Source organism: Erpetoichthys calabaricus, chromosome 14 (assembly GCF_900747795.2).
Source record: "Erpetoichthys calabaricus chromosome 14, fErpCal1.3, whole genome shotgun sequence".
NCBI lineage: Eukaryota > Metazoa > Chordata > Cladistia > Polypteriformes > Polypteridae > Erpetoichthys > Erpetoichthys calabaricus.
This window is the reverse complement of record NC_041407.2, coordinates 97625858-97650680: the sequence shown is the minus strand read 5'-3', so window position 1 is coordinate 97650680 and position 24823 is coordinate 97625858. Positions and strand designations below refer to the sequence as shown.

The 24823-nt window shown below is 37.0% G+C and overlaps 1 protein-coding gene across 2 annotated transcripts in view; it reads left to right on the top strand.

The window, feature by feature from the left end:
* Nucleotides 1-24823, top strand: part of skap1 (src kinase associated phosphoprotein 1) — a 268145-nt gene that overhangs the window by 218988 nt on the left and 24334 nt on the right. For both annotated transcript variants that reach the window (XM_028819166.2, XM_028819165.2), the window contains exon 11: nucleotides 792-901. In XM_028819166.2, the coding sequence (XP_028674999.1) occupies nucleotides 792-901 (110 nt within the window). The remainder of the gene's footprint in view (nucleotides 1-791; nucleotides 902-24823) is intronic.

The window sequence follows — 24823 nt, the reverse complement described above, 5'->3', positions numbered from 1 at the left end:
ATCGCATACATGATACCAAGTTTAGCACTTGACTTTTTTTTCATACAGTAAGTGACACTTATTTTGCTTTTTAAAGAAACTGGCTTGTGTAATATGAATTTAGATAAGGCATATTATTTTTCTTTTCTCTGTTTCATGGTTTATTTGTGTAAATATAAAATAAAATACTTTAACATTATTTTTCTGTTAACTTACTACATAATCCTGGAAACCTTTGAACTGAAGATGTGTTTAATTATTTTTAAGAAAACAGCACAGGTCACATATCATACAATCATTTGAAATTTAATCAGTTTTTTAATCATTATTTATTTTCCTTTCAACTAGAGCATCACGTTTGTGTTTAGCAAGTGTGTATGGCACAAAATAACATTTTATTATTTATCAATAATGTATTTCATTTTGAAGAGTTGTCCAACCATCCATTTTCTTGAACCATTTTGTCCATTTACAGGGTCATCAGTAGACAGGCAGTCCCAGCAGCATCAGCCAAAGGGCACACTGGCACACATACACCCATACCAGGCCAATTAACCCATCAAACATGTATTTCAAAAGTGAAAAGTAATTGGGGAAAACATATGGATAAAGAGAGAGCTTGCGAACCCCACACAGATATTGAAAAGAGTAGAAGTCAACACCAGGTTCTTGAAGTTATGCCACGCCTTGAGAAACCCTAATTTGGTTCATACAGTTAAATATAACTACAGAATCTCATTTAAAAATCTAATTTTATTTATTAAACATTATATTTCTGGTTTTACATTTTTCAATTGTGCTTTTATGTGCAGACAGCTCTGTGGACTATGCAAATTACTACCAAGGCATGTGGGACTGCACAGGAGACCAGTCAGATGAGTTATCATTCAAGAGAGGGGATCTCATTTATATTCTGAGTAAGGTTAGTATTGTTCAACCTCCTAATTTTAAAAAAACAACAGCTAATGTGTTCCTGGATGATTCTGAAATATAAATGCACCCTGGGTCAGGTGATAATTATTTTGTATACTGGATTACATTTCCAGCTGGAGGGCAACTCGAGAATAAATATGTCAAAAGAATGAAACTGAGATTTAAAAAGCATTGTGATATCTCTACTCTTCTGAAAATGTAACAGTGAAATTTGTGTTTTGTCACACAACAGCCTAAAAAGACCAAAATGAGCCCAGTCTTCACTGGTTCAGAAAAAGAGAATGGTGAGGTGTGAGAGGCAGGAAATATTTTCAGCCAATCAGATATAGATGTGAACTCCATGGATTTTACAGATCACTTAGTCCCAGTAAAGATGACTTGGGGATAATAATTATTTACGACCAAGAAAACAAGATTTTAAAATGCTGTTTTATTTTAATATTCCTTCATTTTTTTTGTCAAGTTACAGTTTCATTTTTTCAGCAATTAAAAATGTTTATTAGTTATCAGTAAAACAATCTTGTGCACGGGCAGTAAGTGACCACAAAATTCTCATCTAACAGTCTTTAAAGACAGACACACAATTTTTGTATAAGATAAAGCTTTTAAATTGGTATTGTTTTATATTTGGTAAACCATTTATCTGTTGGAGGCAGTCCTGCTAAATGGGATTATGAGAAGTGTTTTGTGATTCATTTGAAATGCTCAGAAGGACAGCCGAGTATAGTCATAGAACAGCCTTGACCTAATCATGTCTAAGAGGAGCAGAGGATGGTTGTGTAACATGACATAAAACAAAGGGTTTTAATATCCTGCAAACATAATTGTGATTAGAATCTGCTTTAGTTAGTAAGTATTTTGGATAGTTTAGATACTTAAGTAACACGAATAAAAAGGAAAATCTATGCTTATAATAATGTAATAATAATTGTTAATAACAATGCATTGCATCACCTTCATATATTGAAAACAAAAATATATCACTAGATAAAACAGTCATAAATTCCAAGAAGACAGAACAATAATTTTTATTCCTCGAACTTCTAACCAAATAAGATCAGGCTTGTTAGTCCATTGTGGCCTTGTTTGATTTTGTAATATCTGACTATCAAAGCAACAATTAGCAAGGCAGACATAAGCACTACAAGAACTGTTTAATCTTTGTGGTGATCATAAGGGAGCTATGCAGTCAGCATGCTAAACACGTTCCTCACTGAGTGTCATACTTTCACAGAATGAGCAAAATCTCCTGCTCAGATTTGAACCAACAACCCACCTTGTCATCAGCATTTTAAAAAATCATTTGTGGATCAGCTCTGCATTGTGTGCTCTTATTTTGACAGAAGAATAATTTGTGTATATAAAAATATCAAGGAAAAAGCTGCTGCTGTTATTCTTTGCTGGAGTGTTTGTTTGAAATGCCCAAAAGCAAAATTTCCTGTGTAATGGAATTTGTGAACATTACGACTCTGGTATTACGGGGATAATTGAGTTGCTCACTCGAGTGAAACTCGCATTCTCTTTAATACAACATGCAGGTGAAACATTTAAAGGTGCAGAGCAGCTGCCCAGTGGTGTCCCAGTTTTACTTTTTATGGCTTATATACCACGGTTATTTTAAATTGCTGTTTAAATTGTAGAAGTTTATTTTTAAAGCCCTGAGTCCAAAGATCAGCAGCCTTTGACAGATATTTACTTTGAAACTTTACTGACCAAAACTGTCACCAGCTAAAACATTACTATTGAATGCACAGCCTTGTAGTTGGTTCAGGTTCTGCCTCACAGGACATGGGTTCTAGTTTAATTACTAGGTGGTTGCTTACAATGTGGATTTTGTAGGTTATCTGTGCAATCCTGTCTGCTTCCTTGTATGGTTAAGATTAATCTAAATTGGCCAAAAGCTAAACTGGTGTCCTATCCAGGACTGGCTCCTGTCCATTGATCTCCAGGGCCATTTGACAAGGAGAAAGCAAGGTGAACTGCTCAGAATATTATCTCCTTTAATCTACTTCATAAGAAGCAAACAAGGAACCATCAGTGAGCAACATAAAATTAAAAAGTGCATTAACATTTCAGCTACTGTAGCTCTTGGAGCTGACACTATCCAGTATGGCCTTTATGTAAATTTTTTTGTGTGGTACTAAGTTTGTGAGTGTTAAAAGGTGTGTTTTGCACCAACATTAAGAATTATTCAGTTATTGTTTATTTAAATCTATTCAAGTATCCATCAAATACAGCTTGATTTTATACTACTGATTCACACCCATGCTCAGACTCATTCTTACCAGGATAATATGGAATATTTGCAGTGTGAGAGCAAAATGGAGTACTCAGAGAAAAGTTATAGGGTGAACATCTCACCTCTGGCATAAGTAGTGAATTCAGGTCACTGAAATGGTCAGGTAGCAGCATGAACTACTGTAGGAGTGAGAAGCTAAAATATGTTCCAGCTGCTATGTCTTGAGATAAATATGAGCTCATCATACACAACTGATGCTAGTACTTAAATAAAAGCTGTCAAGGTCATGTTTGATCTCTTTGCCTTAAGTTCATAGAAAATCTAAACTCCTCTGACTGCATTATAATTTTTTGTCATTTTTATTCATCATTGTGCAATCTTTTTCTAGGTATAGGCTCAAAATCTTTATGAATAAAAATATATATTTAAAGTGCAAGGCATAGATTGCAGCTTGAGGTCAACATTTTTTGTGATTTTCAATTTTACTGCACCTGTGATGGACATCTTTAAAAGATTATTGCCTGTAATGAGCTCTGCACAGTAAAATGCTGGCATGGTGCGGTCAAGAGGTCGTTTTACAGCAGGATCCTGTGTCCTGCAGCATTTCAGTAAAGTCATTTAGTCAAGCTAGGAAAATGAAAGATAAAGGAGAACAATGAAACAACAATGGGAAGGAAAAATGCAGACAGAAGAATAAAGACAGACGAGAAAGGTAGCAGTGCAAACCATCATGTGTCCCAGCTTGGGCAGTGTCATAAAAGTGTCAGTAATGGGAAACTTTGGAAGAAGGGGGTAAGTGTGCGTCCTGAGAAGAGGAAGGAACTTGACTTGCACCATTTGTGTGCAGCATTCCCCGAGGTGAGCTGTCAAATAACTGTTTGTAGGGTGTTAGCTTGTAGTCACTGTCACTTGGGGCTGACTTGATGAGCTTTCGCAGAGATATTTATCATGATTAAGTGTGAATTCTGCATCCTGACCAATGTGAGCAATTGCTTAGCCTTCTAGTTTACATAACAACAGGTAGCGTCATTAACAGGGGAGCAGAATGGAAAGAGTGTGAGTACATTTAGCAACACTTCCACAAGCCCAGGGAGTCAGTCAGAGCAGATCTACATTATCAGAATGTGCCTGTAAAAAGAGACTGTTAATGCAAGAGAGTATCTTTTCATTGTTATTATAGATACATTTGGGGTGGATTGGCTCACCCTTAAGTAACTGCCTTGGCAAAACATTTTGTTCATTTCTGTCTGACCATCAAAATCTACAACAAAGCTATAAAAGAAACCTCAGTTTATCTACGGTGTGATCTTGTGATTTCAGCATGGGACTTTTAGTCATAAGGGTGCTGGGTCAATCTATACCTATGACTCAGTATGTGACATTGAACAAATTACTTAACATGTCTGTGGTTCAATTCTAATACTGTATATATGGAAGCAATTATCTTTTATTTTGTGACTTAAGTTGGTGTTCACTATAAAAAGGCACTGTACACAATAATAGTAATTCTCATGCTTTTTTGTTTGTCCTCCTGAAAATGGTCAAACAATGGACATCCCCTTTTTTTCTGTCTGTCTTGTTTTAGTGAGCCCATTCTTTTCTAGAATGCTCCTATAAAGCAGTAGTCAACACCAGCATGAATCATAGTATTTAGCCACTGTAATTTATACCAGAGCATGCTCGTCTCAATTGACCAGGCCTTTACCAAGTCAGTGATCTAGTCATGAAAGAATTACTGATAACACTTCACTGTGGTCACATAAACACTGTAGAACTGGACTTATATTTTAAAGAAACTGCCCTGGCAAATTATTCTAAATACAGGAAAAATTTAAAAAGAAGCAAAATTAGCCAAGAGGTGATATGAAAGTTTAAAGAAGATTCTGAATCTCCAGCTGGCTGATGTAAAAACCTGCAAGCACTGTGGCCTTTAACAATGAGTATTCCAAACATGCAATAGAATAACAGATTTTTTTCTTTCCTTTAAATTCTTCTAATATAATTCTTCTGTTTAGAGCAATGGAAATTTAGGAAGCACTCAATCACCTTTATTTAGGGAGTATTTAGCTTTTTCTTCATTTTGAAGTGGTCTTCTTTGAAACTTTAACACCTCATTTCTTGCGGTGCATTTGTTATTTAGCAGATGCTTTATTTCAGAGTTTTTGCTAAATAGCATGAAAAATGTTACAGTTGAGATGAAAATAATCAGTCTATCAAACACATTTGGTTAACAAATAGTTCAATTTTCCTAATATCTTATTCTTTAAAAGCCATGAGTTTTTACTTAAACCACATGACAGTGTTGTTTGTTCTAGATTCTCATGGCCATTTGTGTGAAGAAATGCATTCTGGTATCTGTCAATGATACTCTTTTATTTCCACCCTGCACTAAAACATGTCATCTAATATATATCTGTAAGCAGGAGCTTTTGAGGGCCACAATTATATCTCTAAGTATCCTGCTCGACTTATGTCTTAACAAGGTCTAGTTCCTGTATCTTGTCACAGTAAGACTGGCCCTTTAATCCTGAGATCCACTGGGCTGCTTTTCTTTGTGTGGATCCTAATGCCATTGCAGTTTATTGTATTAGGGGAATCAAAATCACACACAACACTTAAAACTCTTAAGAGCCTTCTAGAGATTGAGTATCTAGACTATTGGTTAACATTTGACAGTTTTAATGATATCATCTACAATGTGATGGCCTTTATAGTTGCTTCTGTGTATTACCTGGAGCATGAGGACGCTGCGTCAGTATAATCACCAAAAAACCTTTAGTTATTTTCTTTCTGTAGATTAGTTTTTTCCTTTTTTATGTATTAATTATATTTCCTTTACCTGAATGTAACTCTTTGCACTTGTCTGTCTTGAAAGATAGATTTCATATGTTTACTTTGCCTGAAAAATATCCATGTATTTCTATACTGAGTTGTGGACTGCACTATTAACCAAATGTTGGTGTTGTCCATAAAAATTTTAGGGTTATTCTTTATATCTTTTTGTATGTTTTGCTGCTGTTTGTTGGGGAGGCTGTATGTTAGATAAGAACACTAAGAAGCTGGACACGAAGAAGGCTGGCTCAGTGCTGGGCAGGACTGTGGACTTGTTGGGAGTTGTGGTGAAAATGTGTATGAGAAAGAAGGTACGGGCTAACCTTGATGATAGCAGTCACCCTCTCCCCAACATTTTGGTGGATCAGAGAAATGAACATACCAGTTGCCCAATCTCTCCGTGCTGTAGAACAGAATGCTTTAAAAGATCATCAATGTTTTAAACATGGATTGTAAAAAGAAATGGTAAAAACACAAATGCCTGTGGCACGTCACCTGTGACCTTATCTCATATTGATCATTCTGCCTTTATCTGTACTTATGAACTAGTTTACAGTTTAATTTTGCTGTATTATCACTGATACCAGTTGCTACACAATTTAGGTTCTAAAATATGAGGTACAAGGAGACAAAGGCAGAATTAAGTATGCAGTATTGAACTAAGTGCATTGCAAGAAAGCAAGGAATGTCACAGATTTAAGTAAAAATCAGTAACTTAAACAGCAGATTAGTTACGCGAGAACAACAGAGAGGACAAATTCATATTTATGAGCATATAAAACCTCCCTGTGTTTGATGAGCAGTAAGTGATATAAAGTATCCTGCTGACCTAGGCCTAAATTGCTGTTATAAAACTGTTCAACACATGGTAAAATAAAACATTAAAAGACTGATGTAGAATGCTGCTTTGCAAAATGGAAGGCCTTCCAAAGCCTAGAGGAGGTAAGAAAAGTAGGTAGATGTCATGTCATTTTCAAACCTGCTTAATTCAGACCGTGGTCATGGGGAGTGCTGGCACTTATCCCAGCTAGCATAGTGTGCAAAGCAAGAACAAACCCTGGAGAGGGCTCCAGTCCATCACAGGGTGAAAACACACACACATCCATTCACCAGACACACACTAAGGCCAATTTAGCATCACCAATACTACCTAACTTGCGTGTAACCAGAGCACCTGGAGGGAATCCATGCAGACACGGACAGAACATTCAAAGTCCATGCAGAGAAGACCTGGGACATGAACACTGGTCTCCATACTGCAAGGCAGCTGTGCCACCGTTCTGCCCCTGACTAGGTAGATGATGTTTTTTATAATTTCATAACATTATTTACCCACAACATCTTGAACTTAGTGCCTTCTACAATAATCTGATGAATACGTCTAAATGTATTTTTGTTAAACTTACTGTTAATGAACTCTTAGGAAATTATTATTTCTGTTGTCCTTATTTTACATATTTTTATTGAAGAAAAAAAATCAAACTGCATGCAAATGATGTTACACTTAATTTACTTAAGCACACATTATGCTATACATGATTTTGGAATGGCCTTAGATTATCCTGGGAGTGATGCCACAATGAAGAAACAATCGTCAGACAGGATGCCAGCCCACATCTTTTTCTTTGAATCCTTTTGGTCTAATGTTGCATCATTGAGGTCCTCGCTCTTAATCACCAAGTAAACCATGTTTATTGTCTGTAAAGAATTAATTATGCCCTTTTCTAGAATCTGCAGTTTCATTCTTTTAGTTAATAGAAAATTTAAGAACTGACTGTAGACTTTGTTTAATTACAACATACCTCTTAAGTGCTAGTACAGTAAATCTGCCAGCTGAAGTCACTCACCTTCTCCTACTACTTACTGGTAGAATAATCCAACACAATACTTGGACTTCCTCACTAAGAGAATTATATTTCATGTAGCCAGGAGGAAAAGGTCCAGACTTTTCCATGACAGAAGAGTGGTGACATGCAGATAGTGATTTTCAGTCGACACACACTCAAACTCACACTGAACATCACAGTCAGATGAGGCCAGAAGGTCATCAGTAGCAGAGATGCTATGCCGCATAATATGACCCCTGAACGACCCTGTATGAAGCCAGAAGTTTTTTAGCCTAGCAACCGCCATACATCCACTCAAAAAGAAAGCCTGAATTAGGTAACAAAATGCTTTCATTCAAATCTCAGGGAGGCACTGCTGGAGCCGTTGTGCTCAGAAGTGTTGAAAATAGTCCTGAGATTGAGAAGAACACACATAGACTGTAAGAGAAAGTTTTAATGTTCAAAAGAGGCTCTAAGATTCAAAACTGAAGTTCAGTTATTAGACTGTAAATACCTGCAGTTTACCTTCCCAGATTATTTTCCATGGATTTTAATTTCAAGGTAGCAAGCAAAACTAATGATTTTATGATGTAGATAAAAAATGGCACAGCAGGTAGCTCAAATATTTAAGCCCAGGTTTGATTTATAGCCAGGGAGCACCTTGTTCATTCACAGTCCAAAGACATACTGCTATACTGATAAAAAAACTCTAATATGACTTGGTGTGGTTGTGTGAATGAATGTGTCCCTTGCCTACAGTGGTCTCCAGCTTTCTGCACCCTTTACTTGATAAGCTAATTGGTAAAAGTGATGAATGGATGAAATATCAATCAAAAGTACCACATTCGTTGAACTGTCCTTGCGTAAACAAAATTGTGGCTATCTTTTATCCAATCATTTTCTGGACCTTTTTGTCAGGAGATGGAAGCTTATCCTGGCAGGAACAGGCACACAGAACAGAGCATGAACTCATCACAGAACACACTCAACCCCACATTCACCAAAGTAGGCTAATTTGGCATCACCAGTTAGCAACACACAGCCTGCCTTTTAACCTTGAAGGTGTCCAACAAAGGCAAGTGGAGAACACGCAAATACCTTCTAGCAGGCACCCCTGTCTGTTATTAAACCAGAGTCCAATGAGGCATGAAAGCTATCCGTTGTGGCAATGTTCTACCACACTTGTCTTTCATGCCAGTAAAAGCCGTAAGTAACCAGCCCTTTCCTTCTGTTCAGACCTTTACTGGTACAAGTTCATTAGTCACTTACTAGCCTCCCCACCATACTGTCCTTCTACTAATTGCCTCATTGCATAGTTTTCTTCAGTCTGTTTGACTTTGATCTTTGCCAGGTATCATGCACCATTACGTCTTATGTAGCAGGGCTCCTTAAGAAAGACACTCTATAAGATAAACATTGAAGGACTGATATGTTGAAATCCGTAGAGCATGATTGTTTTTGGCAACTGTCAATTCAGAATTGGAGCTGGTAGCTTATTTTCACTGCAACTCAGCTGGAAAGCTAATGAGTGCTAAATCAGATGTTCTGATGCTTTAATGATTAATGCTTATATTTGAATGCTTATGCTGTTTTGAAGAATGTAAGAGTTAACTGTTTTTTCAACCTGTTGTTCAGCCCTCCTGATTGATGTATGTCTTTCTTATTTCCACTTCTCATTAGCAGAGCATCTTATTCTTTCACCGAGACACGGACAGCCGAGGCATAGTCTTGGGTTAGTCATACTGTAAATGTTAGGCAGCTGTCAAAGCCAACTGCATTTGATTTACAGCATGATGGTCACTCATATTCTGCATTTCAGCTGTGTGAGGGCTCTGTTACGAGATTTTCACTTTAGTCTGGTTTGTTTTGTTAAAACATTAATGTATGTTTTAAAGTTTTATTGAATGCTGCAGTACAATAGGCTAGCACTGCAAAAATACATTTGTTGATTGTGAGGTTGTTATAATTTCATTTGTAATAGAATTGTTATTTTGGCCTTAATAAATATAAAACTGGATATGCATTCTGAACACTAGCAAAAGGTGAAGGAGAAAGCAAGAGAAACTGGTAACTAAGGAAAAAAAGTATGTGCAGTCGACTGCATCTTAATTTCATTTTCAATCTTGTCCCAATTAATTTCACAGAATTAATCTTGCTAGGCCACATGCGCTCACATACACACGCTCTTATTACTACAGCAGCAGCCAGCAGCCTTGGGCCCTGCATGTTTTTCTTTTCTCTGATTTTGCTGTTTACTACAGTGATACATGAAAGAATATCTAATGGTAAAATCCATCTGGCTCTTTCTAGCCCCCACAATCTTGTGCATTTGATGCACTTAGACATTTGAAGAGCTCCGTTTATAGAAAATTCATTTATTCACCCAGGTAATTAAAAACTACTGATTCATGACTCCTCCTGTTTCTTTCAATCGACAATCAAAAGACAATCAATTGTCTTTACCTGGCCTCTTTAGCTTCAAAATCTGTACCACAATGTCTCATATTTACAAAATCCAATTTGTCTTTCCTTAAGCATACACAAAGCTCCAAATAAAAAGACTAGATGAAACATTTTCATTATCAAGAAGTATTTCGTCTAGTTACTATCTTTTATGAAAACCTCAAAGAAATGTGTTAATTCACACTACTCTTTAACATTTGATTGGATGCCTAAATTAAGGCACAATTTAATGAAAATAATAGAGATAGAAATAAGTTATTAATAGAAATTATAATATGTGGCTGTATCAGCTTCTCATTTTCCTTTTCTTTCCTGGTGAGGTGTGCAGTTTTAACAGGCTAATCAGAGTAAACCAGTCTTGCCATCCCTTAACAATAGTCCCCAGCTTATCCTGGGAAGTTACAATGTGCTCTTAGACTAGACTTATGTGACCATCTATTATGATTGCCCCATGGTCTCTTTCGCATGAGCCAAGACTGGGATACTTCCAGTGGGAATCACCCATGTGTAACCTCATTAAATGCCTGTATCACTTCAATTCATTTTTTTTATCTATCTTTAACGGAAACAACTGTACTATGAAGTCCAGTTTAAAAGTCAAGCTTCTCACCGTATGATGAGGAAGCTTATTTTTGCTGCTTGCACTGACAATTTAATTCTGTCATTCATTAACCAAAGAACGCAGATTGATTGATAATTCAAGGCATAGCTCCCACTTTATAACCACCATCCAATATTGCAGAAGTATTGATGCTGCTGCACCACATTTTCACCTACTCTCAAAGTTTCCTTTGCTCGCACTAATGAAGAATGCCATAGTACATTTGGACACTTGTACCTGAAGAGCTGCTCCAAACTCGCCAGGAGAGAAGTATGACCTTGGATTATGAGGTGCTAATTCCCAACCCAACCTGTGCAAATTTTTTGTCTCTCCTCATGAATTTTGCTCAGGTAGATGCCCTATATCCTCCCTGAGAGGGCAGCAGTGGCAGGTATTAAATTTGGGCCTCTGGATTGCACAGCTACCTTTTCTGCCACTGTGCTAAATGAAAACTTCATCAGCCCAATGGCCGATTAGGATTCTAACTGCATGTGTATATCTTAGCAGTAGTAGGCTTTCTCTTCTTGCTTCGCTCACTCTTTTTCATCTCAGCTACTTGTCCTTCCTGAAACAGCAGTAGCAAGACATAAATATGGGACCTATGGATTTTACACAAGCCTTGCTTTACCAATATCCTTTAGTGTAGTGATAAAATAGATGAGTATGTAATCCATTGGCCCAAGTTCAATGTCTGCTGCTATCACTGGCTCACCAAGAATCTGAGGCTGAGAGGGGGGAATCATAGAACTAAGCAAATTGCTGAACACAGACACCATTCCAGTATACATTAAAGATCACAGTCTGATGAAGCCAAATAACCACACAATCTAGGTCCCTCACCTGGATACTTTCTTCTTAATTTAGACAAAACATAGATGTGGAAATTACAAAAAGGAGAGTTCTACTTCCTCTGGTAAAGTGACATTATGAGATAGAGAGTCTGCATTGCCAAGGTATAGTCCTTCTGCATCTCCATTTGTGGATAGTAAGACCCCCAAAGCCACAGATTATTATGGCTGTGTACTATATAGTATACAGTAGGTCACTCAACTAACAAGGACTCAGTAATGAATGACACCGCTAAACTTAAATCTTTGTATTCCTGTTCTGAGTGAAGTCCCCCTCATTTGCGGTTGAAACATCTTATGAATTAATTTTTGCATCACTCTTTATCAATTTTAGCCTCATTTGGAGCACAAGATTCTCAAGAGCATAGCCCTAAGATTTCCTGAGATACACAGTCACTCTGTTAAACTCATGCACCTAAGAATGTTTAGATAAAAAAAACAAAAATGTAAGATGTACTTGGAAAGGGTTAAGTACAGATTGGAAAAATATTTTATTTACAGAGTGATTTTTTTGAGGCATATCTGCAGTTCCCTTTCTGTTCATTTCTTCCATTTTATAAATCTCCATATTATCAAACAAACCTTTGTTAATATCCCTGCCTGGTACAGTTACTTGGTAACATTGTGTATGAGTTCTTAGTTTTTTTCAGATCACTACTACATACAAGTTCAAATTTTATCATTAAGGCTCACTGCAGTCTTGTGTGAGTTCTCTTAAAATGTATAGTAATGTGAGGTCAATGGGTTATAGAAATCATTTTACAGGTTAATTAATATAAATAAATGTCCATGTTTGGAAATTGGAATTGGTGATATTTGTACAGTTTGTACAGATATATACAGTACTGTACTTTGCATTTATTTATACTTAGTGTATAAATGACCATGCTTGTTCAGGTTTCGATTCTCCAGTTGTGGCATTGTTTGAGATATTGAAAGTAGGTAATTGTAAATTGAGAGGATGTGGACAACAAAGGCACCCTTTTTATTTATACAGAACCATGAGTAAGTGATGCACATCTCTCACAGCCTGGAGCATCAGCTCGCTGTTCTCTGTGACTGGTCCCGGGTGAAATGTCTGTAGTGATTTTCATCCCAGTCAATACATATCCAGCTGCAAAATCCTCAAGCACATACTGAAGATTGCAGTCAGATGAGGCCAGAAGGTCATCGCCAGTAAAGATGCTGTGTAACATGACCTCTGCATGACCCAATATGGAGGTATAAGTTTTTTTTAGCATAGCAACCATTACACATCACACTCAAAAAAAAAGCTTGATTTGGGTAGCAAAATGCTTTCTTCAGTATCAGAGAGGCACTGCAGGAGGACCTGTGCCTAGACATGTTGAAAGCAATACTGAGAGAGGAGCAGGAATGATGGCTTAAGAACAGCTTCATTATTTAAAAAGTCCTACATCCAGCAAAAGCTGGGCACAGTGTTGTTTTGGTGGAGTCAGATTTAATGCAAGTGAGAAATCACATTGATGAAAAACTCATATCAAAAAAGAAGACACAGTTTAGCAACACAAACAAACATAATGTTCAAAGTACAATTTCATGATTGCTTCAAGTGTTGTTAAAAATTATTATCAAACAAAAAAAAATTTCTCTAGAAGTCTATCCATCTAGTTTCAAGCCTGTTCAGTCTACAGTCATGGTATTCTGTTCACCATCCTCTGTTTGTTACTCTTACTTTACATAATGCATTAAGAGCCTCTAATCTCAACCAATATAAACCTTCACATTTACTAATTTATTAATGTCTATATGTTTAGTATTTTACTGCTTTATTATTTGTGGCAACTCTAGTTTGGCTCTGTATAATTTGAATGTCCTGTGACATGAGCTGACATCTTGTCCACATTTGGCTCCTGCCTTGTGGCTGATGCTGTCAGGATAGAATCTTCCTCAACACCCTGAACAGGATGGTTTGGGCTAAAGAATATTATATTAGGCCTGTCTACTGTGACCTGTGTTGTATAAGTGAAAATTGGACTGAAATGAACTGTAATATCTAACTGGCAACAAAGTGGCACAGCTGGTGATGATGTCATCTGCAGTACTTGGCCCCTGTTCAGTTCCCGACTGGATCACCTTCTCTGTTTAGCCTACATGTTATATGTATTTGGTTTTCTCACACAGTGCCAAAATGTGCAGTATAGAGGTATGGTAGAAATGAAGGTGCGTGTGCCCTTCAATGGACTGGCATTTTGCTGGAAGAAGTCATAATACGCTTAGTATCCTTGCCTCCAAAATGAATAGATGAAGTACATATAGCCAGTTACATCCACCTTTTAAAATAGCATTGTCATTTCTTTTAATAACATACAATTTAAAATGTGTATCTTTATTCTACCCATTTTCTGAATGCAGTGCACACCTTGAAGGTCTAGCCTGTTAAGTGAACTCTGTTATCTTATAAAGCACTACTGTATGTACATACAGTTCATTCTGTATATACAGTATAGCATTTTTCATACTGAACAATATCACAAAATATGTTAACAAGTAAAGAGAAGTGCAAAAGATAGCAACATGTGATAAAGGTTAAAGGTCCAGGGCTCTTCATAGAGACTGCACTTGTCCATCCAACAAGTCAGAAATTAAAAAAATGCAAACTATATGTATGCAGACATTAAATATCATGAAGTCCTAATATAGTACAACAACAACATAACACTTTGTTTTAGGTACTTTTTTGACATGAGAAATATTGCCAAACCCATCTACATAAGATCTTCAGGTCATTACGCTTTTAAAAGAAATTCAAGCACATGGCAGTGTAACTGTTTGAGGCACTAGGCATCTAAACATGTTTTTTTTATCTAGTAAATGTATTGAAGCTTGGCAGGACAATTGTTTCCCTTCTTCAAATGGTTAAATACCTTAGAGTGTGAATAAGAGTCTCCACTACATCATATGTATTCTCTGGTCTATTGTAGTGGGCAGTGTTGATTGAGGTTACCTTTCTGCATTCATCACCAGAAGGGCCATCTTTGACACTGGCTGTAGAAGCAGCCATGAATGACAGTGCGGTAGGTTAGGTTGTTCTGTCAACTCTCAGTATTTCACATCCCAGTAATCTCAGTAATTCACATCTTAGGAGTTTTTTGTTTTCTTCTTCTCCATGTCAGCTGGTCAAACAGTCACATTCAGGAATCAAAAACTTCATCTACATCCTAAATCAACGGAAACCACTATGGATTGTTTTATTTGCTTTTGTAGTTTCTCATTAACTTTAATAACATCAAACTGTTTCTACTCAATGGATTGCCATGTACATATGCCTAGGTAAAACGTATATATAATATATAATATATTTATATATATATATATATATCCATCCATCCATCCATTTTCCAACCCGCTATATTCCTAACTACAGGGTCACGGGAGTCTGCTGGAGCCAATCCCAGCCAACACAGGGCACAAGGCAGGAACCAATCCTGGGCAGGGTGCCAACCCACCGCAGTGTATATATATATATATATATATATAATATATATATATATATATATTATATATATATATATATATATTTATTATATATATATATACCATATATATTTATTTATATATATATATATATATATATATATATATATATATATATATATATAAATATTAGATCTGGTTGTTCCATTTTCTGCCTTAATGTATACATATTTTAATTAGAAAACCTTTTTCTGACAAGAGTGAAGGTTTTTTTTTTTTTGCACTTTAGTGGTTATGTTTTGCTTAACAATACCTGGTTGATTTTGTATTTAGTATACTTACATTTACTAGAAATTATCATAGTATTAATTATAATAATCCAAGTAAATGTGGTATATCTTAATTATTATTATTATTATTGATAAATATATATTGGGTTTTTTTTGTTTTTTTTTGTATCAGTATGCTGCTGCTGGAGTATGTGAATTTCTCCTTGGGATTAATAAAGTATCTATCTATCTATCTATCTATCTATCTATCTATCTATCTATCTATCTATCTATCTATCTATCTATCTATCTATCTATCTATCTATCTATCTATCTTATCATCCCAGTAGACAGATAAAGCCTAGAATCCAGCTATTATTGTAAAATTCGCCAGTTTCACTTGCCTTGTGTAGCTGTTCCATATGTAACTTTGGTATAGAAAATAACAAAGAATAGGAGGTGAGACAGCGGCTCAGTTTTAAATCTGTGTTTTTATGTTTTTACCATGCCTGCATATAGTTTCTCTGGTCCAAATTTGTAACTCTTATGTAGCCAAGCAAGAAAAAATGTGGCCATACTTGTCATTTTTTCTGGTAGGGTTGGTTCCTTCCTTGTAAGGCTCCAGAGTACTACTTCCCCTGTAATGGAAACATTGGAGTCAGAAAGAGAAAATGAAAGTTTACATTAATTATTTAGTGTCTAACAAAGTAACTAACACATTGTATTTTGGAATGTACTTTTGTAGCAGTATTTAAATTAAAAAATTCTGCCAGGAATATCGCATGACACATAGTTTAACAAAGAAAAGTAGAGTTTTCCTAATGTTGTTCTGTGTTCTTTACAATAACAGATTCAGTGTTTTCAGTATGAAACTCTGTCTCCTTTAATGGCCATTTACAGCATAGTGTATGTTTTCGGTCTGGAAGAACCTGGCTTTAAAGGTCAGCTCACTGCTAATTCTACATTGTTCAGGTCCCACGGGTAGCCATTACAGGCACCTTTAACTAGAGGAATCCAGAGATTTATTGTTGTAGTGTAGCCTTTCTGAGCTTGGCCTCCCCTCAGGCTTCATAACACTATCTCTTCTTTATTATATTTCTATGTCTTTACCAAACTCAGACCTGACTGTAGACATAAAGCATATACACATACATGGACACCTCTCAAATCAATGTGAGACTTCTCAAGTTTGACCACAAACCTAATTAGACAAACTTGGAAATGCCCTTCAGCCTAACACGGTGTTGTACAGCTGCACGTCTGAGCCTCAGGGTTTGTGTTTTGTCTCCACCAGCAGTAATAAGCAACATAAAGAGAAATGTCACATGAAAGCGAATGTTCCTTCAAGACCTCAAGCATTATGCCTTGTTTTCACAATAGCTTATAAAAGTTGTTTGGTTAGTAGAAAGCAATTGTTGACTACTGGCTCTTCCTAGCAGTGCAGTTAATAAGACCTCATAATTATAAAGCAAAGCACAGAAAGGTCCACAACATGCAGTGCCATGGTTATTGTATGTCGACAAAAAAACAATAAAATATCCTTGGGTTTTAATAGCACACTGTGTTTGTCTCTGAAGCTTAAGGGCTTGTATATTAAAGACTATTATATGGCAGGATATACCAATTCATTTTAAATGTATCTCTTCAGATACATGGTTGGCAGTTATCTCCTCATACAGTCTTTATTTTATATAGCTACTTGATTAGTAAGTACCATACACAAGATATTTTGAAAATCCGCATGAGGCTTGTAGTAGAATTTATAAAAAAGGAAATGTGAGCTTGTGAAGGAAGAACTTTTATGAAATCTAATACCTTTTTGGTACAAGCAGTCAATGAGGTTTTATCAAACGGTTCTTGATCAAACATAGAGTACCAATGCCAACTGCAGTTCAGTTTATTGTTTAGAGAAATTTGCTGCAAAGCAATTAGAAGTTTATGGACGACAAGTGAGCAGCAAAGTCTTTAGATTTGCAGCATTGCATATACAATACTGCGCAAAGGATTCAAGAGCGATGCCAGGTTAATTATTCCCAGGAGTTTCTGCAATAAATCTGTATACCTTGTGTGTTCTGCGACGCTAGGCCCTCCTTGCATATGCTGATAGCTTCAAATTATTTTAGTGACTGAATGCGAATGTTACGGTACATTTACCAGTTCGCTTCTACAGTAGCTATCCCAGCAGTCAGCAGTGGAATGTGGAAACCTAAGTGTGCATTCCCTGATGTTCACTGGATGACTTCAAGTTTGATTTATTCCTGCTTGGTAGAAGGCATTGTGAAAAACTATCTTTTCAGAGTTTAATTTTCAGATATGAAGATACTCTGATGTAATTATAAGATGTGCGCACATTAGAAACTCTTAAAAATGTGGCTTACATTTACATTTCTTGGCTTGAGATCAAATTGTAATATTATTAGCTTATTTTTTTTCCTCCACTTCCACCTACTAGAACAAGTGTCCTGCGTTACTGACCTCACAGTCCTATTCAACAACCTATAATTTGCTCTAGTATCTGGAAGGGGTCAGGGACAGTATTTTAAGAAATCTTTGTAAGAAAGCATATTCAGACAAAATAGACTAGTGAGCCCAAACAATATTACCAATCAAGTTACAACAAAAGTGATCAAATCAGAATCTTCTGATTGTCCTCCTTTAGTATCCCCTCTCCTAGAATATAAAGAACCAATGCTTAAAATCACCAAATGTGTGCTGTGGAGGAGAAGAACTGATAGAACACTATCTGGGTGATTTAACTTCATTTCAATTTTCAGTTGTTTTCTTTTGTGCAGCGCTATTCACTGAGTACAGGCACAGAACACTAACAAGTTTACAGGTAAAATCCAAATCCAAATTTTATAAAATATATAATATACACAACATAAAAATACAGATTCGTTTAAACACATAGTAAAAAGAATAATTTCATAATTATGAACATAAACAGACCCTAACAATAGCCAGTTGTGTCCATTAATATTAAGCTAAAATATGGCTAGTTGACAACAGAGAAGGGGAAACCAAAAACACCAATCAGCAAAATCCCAGGAGAAAAATAAACCAAAGTCAGTTATGACACAAAGTTATATACAAAGACAGACACACTCAGATTTATGAAGACCTCGGCCAACTGGCCACTCACCCTCACTTTGACATTTTACAGCATTATACAAGATTGTCCTGAGCGCTCTAATAAGTTGACAAAATCCTTTCATCCTTGGATTACAAGGCTGTCAGTATCTCTGGTATCTTTCCCATGGGCAGGAGAACATCTTGGCAATTTAACAGTGGCACAAATTAAAACAGTAAGATACCAAAAAGAAAACAATATAGAGAAGGGTCTATAACATTTTGTACTTACTGTAATATGTATATCTTTGTACAAATGACTTAGAAACAAATGCAGTAAGTACAGGTGATTAGGAAATTTAATTAGGGTCTGTCAGACTAAAGGAGAGAGTCCTTTAGATAGGATTTTAAAGCTAAGACCAATGGGTCATCTCTTATACAAGCTGGCAGTTCATTACACTGCTTGGGGGACACAAGTCATGTGGTCATACTTTGTAATTCAAGTAAGGATTCTTGTAGCATCATTCTGAGTACAATGGAAGCTACACAAAAAACATTTAGTACACCCTGTGAATAAAACATTGATGTACTCAATTTTACGTGAAATCCATCCATCCATTATCCAACTCGCTATATCCTAACTAAAAGGTCACGGGGGTCTGCTGAAGCCAATCCCAGCCAACACAGGGTGCAAGGCAGGAAACAAACCCCGGGCAGGGCGCCAACCTACCGCCACACACCAAGCATGCACTAGGGACAATTTAGGATCGCCAATGCACCTAACCTGCATGTCTTTGGACTGGGGGAGGAAACCAGAGCACCTGGAGGAAACTCACACAGACACGGGAAGAACATGCAAACTCCATGCAGGGAGGACCAGGGAAGCGAACCCAGGTCTCCTAACTGCGAGGCAGCAGCGCTACCCACTGTGCCAACATGCCGCCCTATAAGTGAAATAAATGCATTAATTAATTTCTCAGTAATCATTATGTTTATAGATCGCCCACCTTAATTTCCCAATATTGTTAACCTGGAAAAAATTAATTTTAGTTGTATTGTGTGTTTTAAACACCATCATCATTTAGGTGATATTGTGGTTTCCAAGTTTTCCAGTATCTAAGCATGCAAAATCAACTTCAATGTAAAAATATAGCCTGTGTAAAGTTGAATATAATAAACACAAGCTGTATGATCACCATTGTGTCTGGTAAAATGCTAATGCTAAGCAGTTTTTTTAATATTCAGCTTTATTTGCCATATGGCTCAAGTACAGGAAAATTATTAATCATGCATGTCCTCTAATTTAAAAAAATAATAATAAGTACAACTGAAGGAGATATAAGCTATCTTTTTACCCATTTTACTTTATCAGTACTGAGCATATAATGCAAAGAATACAATAGTATAAGTAATGTGTGACCAAAAAACAACATTGAGAACAGTACATGTATTTAGCAGTGTCAGGTTTATAAAGATATTTTATGCCACCTCAAAGCTGCTCTGTGTCACCCCATATTTATACTTGCTTAATCAGATTCAGGGTCAAGGAGAACATTCTAATTTTTATAGAGTTCTTTAATTGAATACTAAATAAGGGTCCAAGTGCTCTGATGTGGTGGCACTGCACAGACACATGTTATGTGACTCATACACCAACTATACTGCTGAGTTGAAAGCATCTAAGGTGAGAGGGGATGAAATCAGCCATGTATTACTACTCCTAAATAGTTATTATACTGTATTCCTGAAATTTCCTTTGTGATACTTCCTATCGAGGATGCCATTAAAAGCTGAATTGCTTTGACAGAAGTTAGACTGGATATTTTAGTTGTGCCAAAGTGGCTTCATGGTCCTTGTGGCAGGTCATACCCCTGAGATGGCACATTACACATTATCTGTAAGAGCACAGTTGCCTTTAGTCACCATCCATCTAACTATCCATGAGGAATGTGTTCGTGTCAAACTTTTTATCCTGGTATCAAGTTAGTGTTGTTTGAAAGCATCTTCATTTTTCCATCTGTGATTATTTGTGCTTTTGGTATTTTGTATTATTTACATTTGTTGGTTATTTTAACCACAGTGTTATAAAACTGCCATTCATCCATTTTACAATCTAGCATTGTAGGTAGTCGCACTCCATCAAGGAAAATCAAATCCTGACATCTAGGGGATAACTGTGGTTTAGTTAGCATGCTTACTCAGATGAGATCTATTTGGAAACTTTGGACAGTGGAAGAATTTCTGCAATTTGGAGAAAGTATTCAAATTATTATATAGAGCCTTTTATTGCAAACACCATCCCAAAAAGGATTTATGAAAGATTATTTTTTTCCAGCCCAGGTGACCCAGTAAGCATAAATAGTAACTTAAATTGTTTTGTTTTCTTGCTGAGGTTTACTGCCAACCAAATGAAGATAAAGCGTGAATCATGCATCACAGCCCAGGCATTCCTGAAGAATAATTTACACATGGCTGCTAAAGACTAAGCTTATGATGGTCACACCGTATTGTTGGGCAACAGTCCACAGTCCAGACTAACTAAGATTTCAGTTTGTGTGAATGTGGACCCTGAAGTACTGATCTAGACCATCAAGTAACAAACACTTTTAATTGCTGCATGAACTACAGCTCTGAACCTGAGGACTGCTGCAACTCTAAGAAATGGCCTTTTAAAAGGAGTGGCCAGGACTGTGAGAAATATTTCACAAGGCCTTCATTTCCAGGAGCAGCAAAGTCGGAAATGTGTGAGCTGTCAGGAAAAGCTTGCAATAAGAGATTAAAGAACTGAGAGCGAGGATTTGGTCCTTTACTCCTCTGTCCGCTGGACAGGCATCTTTTAAATATCATGTCATATTGGCGCCGGCATACAGAGCCGTGAACAGTTTTACTGTCAAACAAGAAGCCCACACCTCAGTGAACTTAGCTGGCATGACTAACAAAGCACATTCACGAAGAGCAGCTTAGCCAGTAGCTGTGCTACTTTAAATGGTTCCAAACAACTTTGAAATAATGTCATATTTTGTCAGTTTGTTTTTTGAAACTAGTTTTTTTTTGTCTTTGCAAGGTTACAGGGAGAAACCAGAAACCAACCCTGTAAGAGACACCAAGGCTCAGTTGCACTCCCACACACACATTGGTGACAGTCTCCATTTATATAATTATTTTCTGAACCCACTTATTCTATTACGGGTAAAGAGGAAAGGGAGTGCAGTTGGACAACTGTGCACACAATGTATTAACAACCACCACTGAAGACGACACTACACTGGGGGGTGATTTGCATTCATCCATCTTCCAAACTCACTTGTTGCAATAGTGGGTTGCAAGGAGCAAAAGCCTATCCTAGCAGCATCAGGCTGAAAGTGGAAACAAACCCTGGAGGGATGCCACTCCTTACTAAAACCATGCTCCCACCTGTGGGCATATCAAACCTATTTAGAGTTGCCAGGCAGCCCAACAGAACATCTTTGGACTGTGTGCATGAGAACTGGAATCTTTGGAGGAAACCCAAGTGAATGAGGAAGCCACACAGACCAGCCAAGCATCCAAGTGCTATGAGGCAACACTATCCACTGGAACAACACATAATCTATTATAGGCAATTTGTTTTGTAATTGAATATTTGCTTGAAATATTTAAAATAAGTCATTCTTCAGTCTGTTCTCCACAACCAGACAGCACTCTGAGGCGTGGGCCTGTTGACAGGATCACAGAGGATAAATGATAAATAAAAATATCTTGCTGCCATTAGAGAAATAAAATTATTTTTATATAAATGACTTGTAGCTGATAGTTAAACTGTTACTGATTTGTTTTTTTTTAGAAATGTGTCACCTGTCATTTGATCATTCTGCTCTTTTGTGCCAATTTTGGCTATTACAGAGCTGTCGGAATGATTTTCCTGTGAGAACCGAAAAGAAGTTTGACTGCTGACTACTGGATGCCAGTGACATCTACTGGCAGAACATAGCAAGGGCATGTGTGAAGCAGAGAAATCCTATAGACTGTAGATATTGCTGCAAAAGATAAATATGAGTTTAATAAACACAAAGTGAAAAATTCTGAAAATCAATTGATCAGTTTTGTGAATCTGATGAAAATAAGAAAGCTGCCACATGCCCAGAGACATAACCAAAAACACACATTTGTGGAGAAAAGAGAAAAGGTTAAAAGGTAAAAGGATTTCCAGAATATACAAAAATGTCAAATTCTAATTGAGCGCATGAACGAAGCAGATTTGTGTCACCGAATTAGCTAGGCGTGCAGGCCATGACTGGGTATTTCACTTTACACCCAAGCAGCACATTCAGCATTGGTGATATGGCAGAAAGCTTCAGGCATGTTCTGTCATTCCTACACCAAATATGTATGAAAAAAATTAGCAAGCTGACATTTACTTGGACCTTAAGCTTATCTTCTGCATTGTGAAGGTGAGGCCTGCAGAGAGCTGCCTTGTGGTTTATTTTAAGGCGCTCTCTCTCTCTACATAAATAATCACAAAGGCTCCTCTGTATGCAGTTCACTGTTATTGATTTATTCATGCTTTGTTAGAACCTGCTAATTTCAGTAGACTCATGGGAGTGACTGAAGCCTACACTGACTGCACAAGCTATAAGGCAGGACATGACCCCAGACTATCTTTTCTTATTTCATTAGAGTCATGTAGCGACATCAACAGTGTGTTTGTATGTGTGTGTGTGTGTGTGTGTGTGTGTGTGTCTGTCTACTTAACTTGTCAGTGTGCAGTCTGAAGGCCACTTAAGACATATACATGCTCAGAGTCAAGTCAGCAGGCTTTGCCATGGCTCTTCATGTGCACTGCGCCTAGAGGAGGATCAGACACCGTGCTGGAGAGGGGCTCCTGCTGGAGCATTCTGTGTGCCGTCTGTTTGTTTTTGTCATGTGCGCGTCTCGTCTCGCTGCTTTACTTTCATTTCCATTCCCTATCCAATGGCTGCGCTGGGGGTGGGTGATGTTGCTAACGGGGTCGCTCAGAAGGCAGCGGTCAGAGCCCGGTCAAATACAGTAGTTCATTACTTAAATGCAGCCCCTAGTCAATTGCCTAGAACCCAGCATCCATTTCCCCTAATTATTATAAATGAGAATCTACATAAACAGCTATCATTATAGACACTTAGCATTGCACACCAATCTGCTTTAAATTGCTATTTAGTTAAGGAGCCATTCATAATCTTCAGCCACAAAAACAGGCTGTTTTTTCTCCCCCAATAACCTTCCTCTCACCTTCAGACTGAATTAGCTACATTTCAGATAAATAACATTTAAAATCCAGCGTAAATGTTTGCATCTTCCTGAGAGGTTATTGTTTCAGTTTGTATCCCTTTAAAGTTAGCAATGGTGTAAAGTGGCAGACACAATGCAGAGTGCATGGTTTTGAATAGACAGATGGCGGCAAAGTATACTTATTAATCCTAAAATAGTTAATGCAGGAAAATGTGCTAACATTACATGTCATATTAGGAAAAAAACGCATTTATCCATCATTTTTTTTTTTTTAAATGGTTTTGTACACTGCAGAGTTGTGAAACCCAAGAAGGGCTGCCGGCTTATCAAAGGGCATATGTACACCCACTATAAACTGGACGCACACGATTTTAGAGTGAAAAGACAAACTCCACACTGACGTGAGTGGGAAGGGTATTTGAATTCTGATCTTTGGAGCTGGAAGGCACGCATTGTTGAGCACTGTTATCTTGAAAATAAAATTTCACAAATCATAGTGCCTTTGACAGAAAATATGTAATATTCTATCCATTCTTGTGAAGCACTCATCTCTGAGTACAGCATTAAAATATACTTTGTAGCATTAACATAAATAAAACATGCTTATATTATATAAATAAAAATACAAAGAAAGTCATGCAAACTTAAACTCCCGTTATCCTAAGCATTGTGGTGTGGAGGAAAGAAAGATGCAAACACTCAGGTTTGTTTCCTTTTTGACTGATTTGGTAATCTAGCTGAACGTTAATTTTTTGTGCTGTTGTACAACCACATTGATTAGGCCTACATTAAAATTATGGACATCAGTGGGATTTGAATCAACAACCTTGTGATTTACAGTTTAGCTCTTTATTCAGGATTGGGGGAGGCATGCTTCCTGTGATAAGAGACTAATTTTTTTTTCTGTCTTTGTTTATTAAGCTCCTCCCAGGTGTAGTATGTTTTGGTCACTGGCTTGTAAAGTGACACAATTGAAACCAAACAGGAAATGCCAGTATCTTAACACTTTAGCCACTAGGTGGCCACACTGCCTGTCAGTAAAAAAGGAATCCCTTTTCCATGATATAAAGCATACACAGTGCATT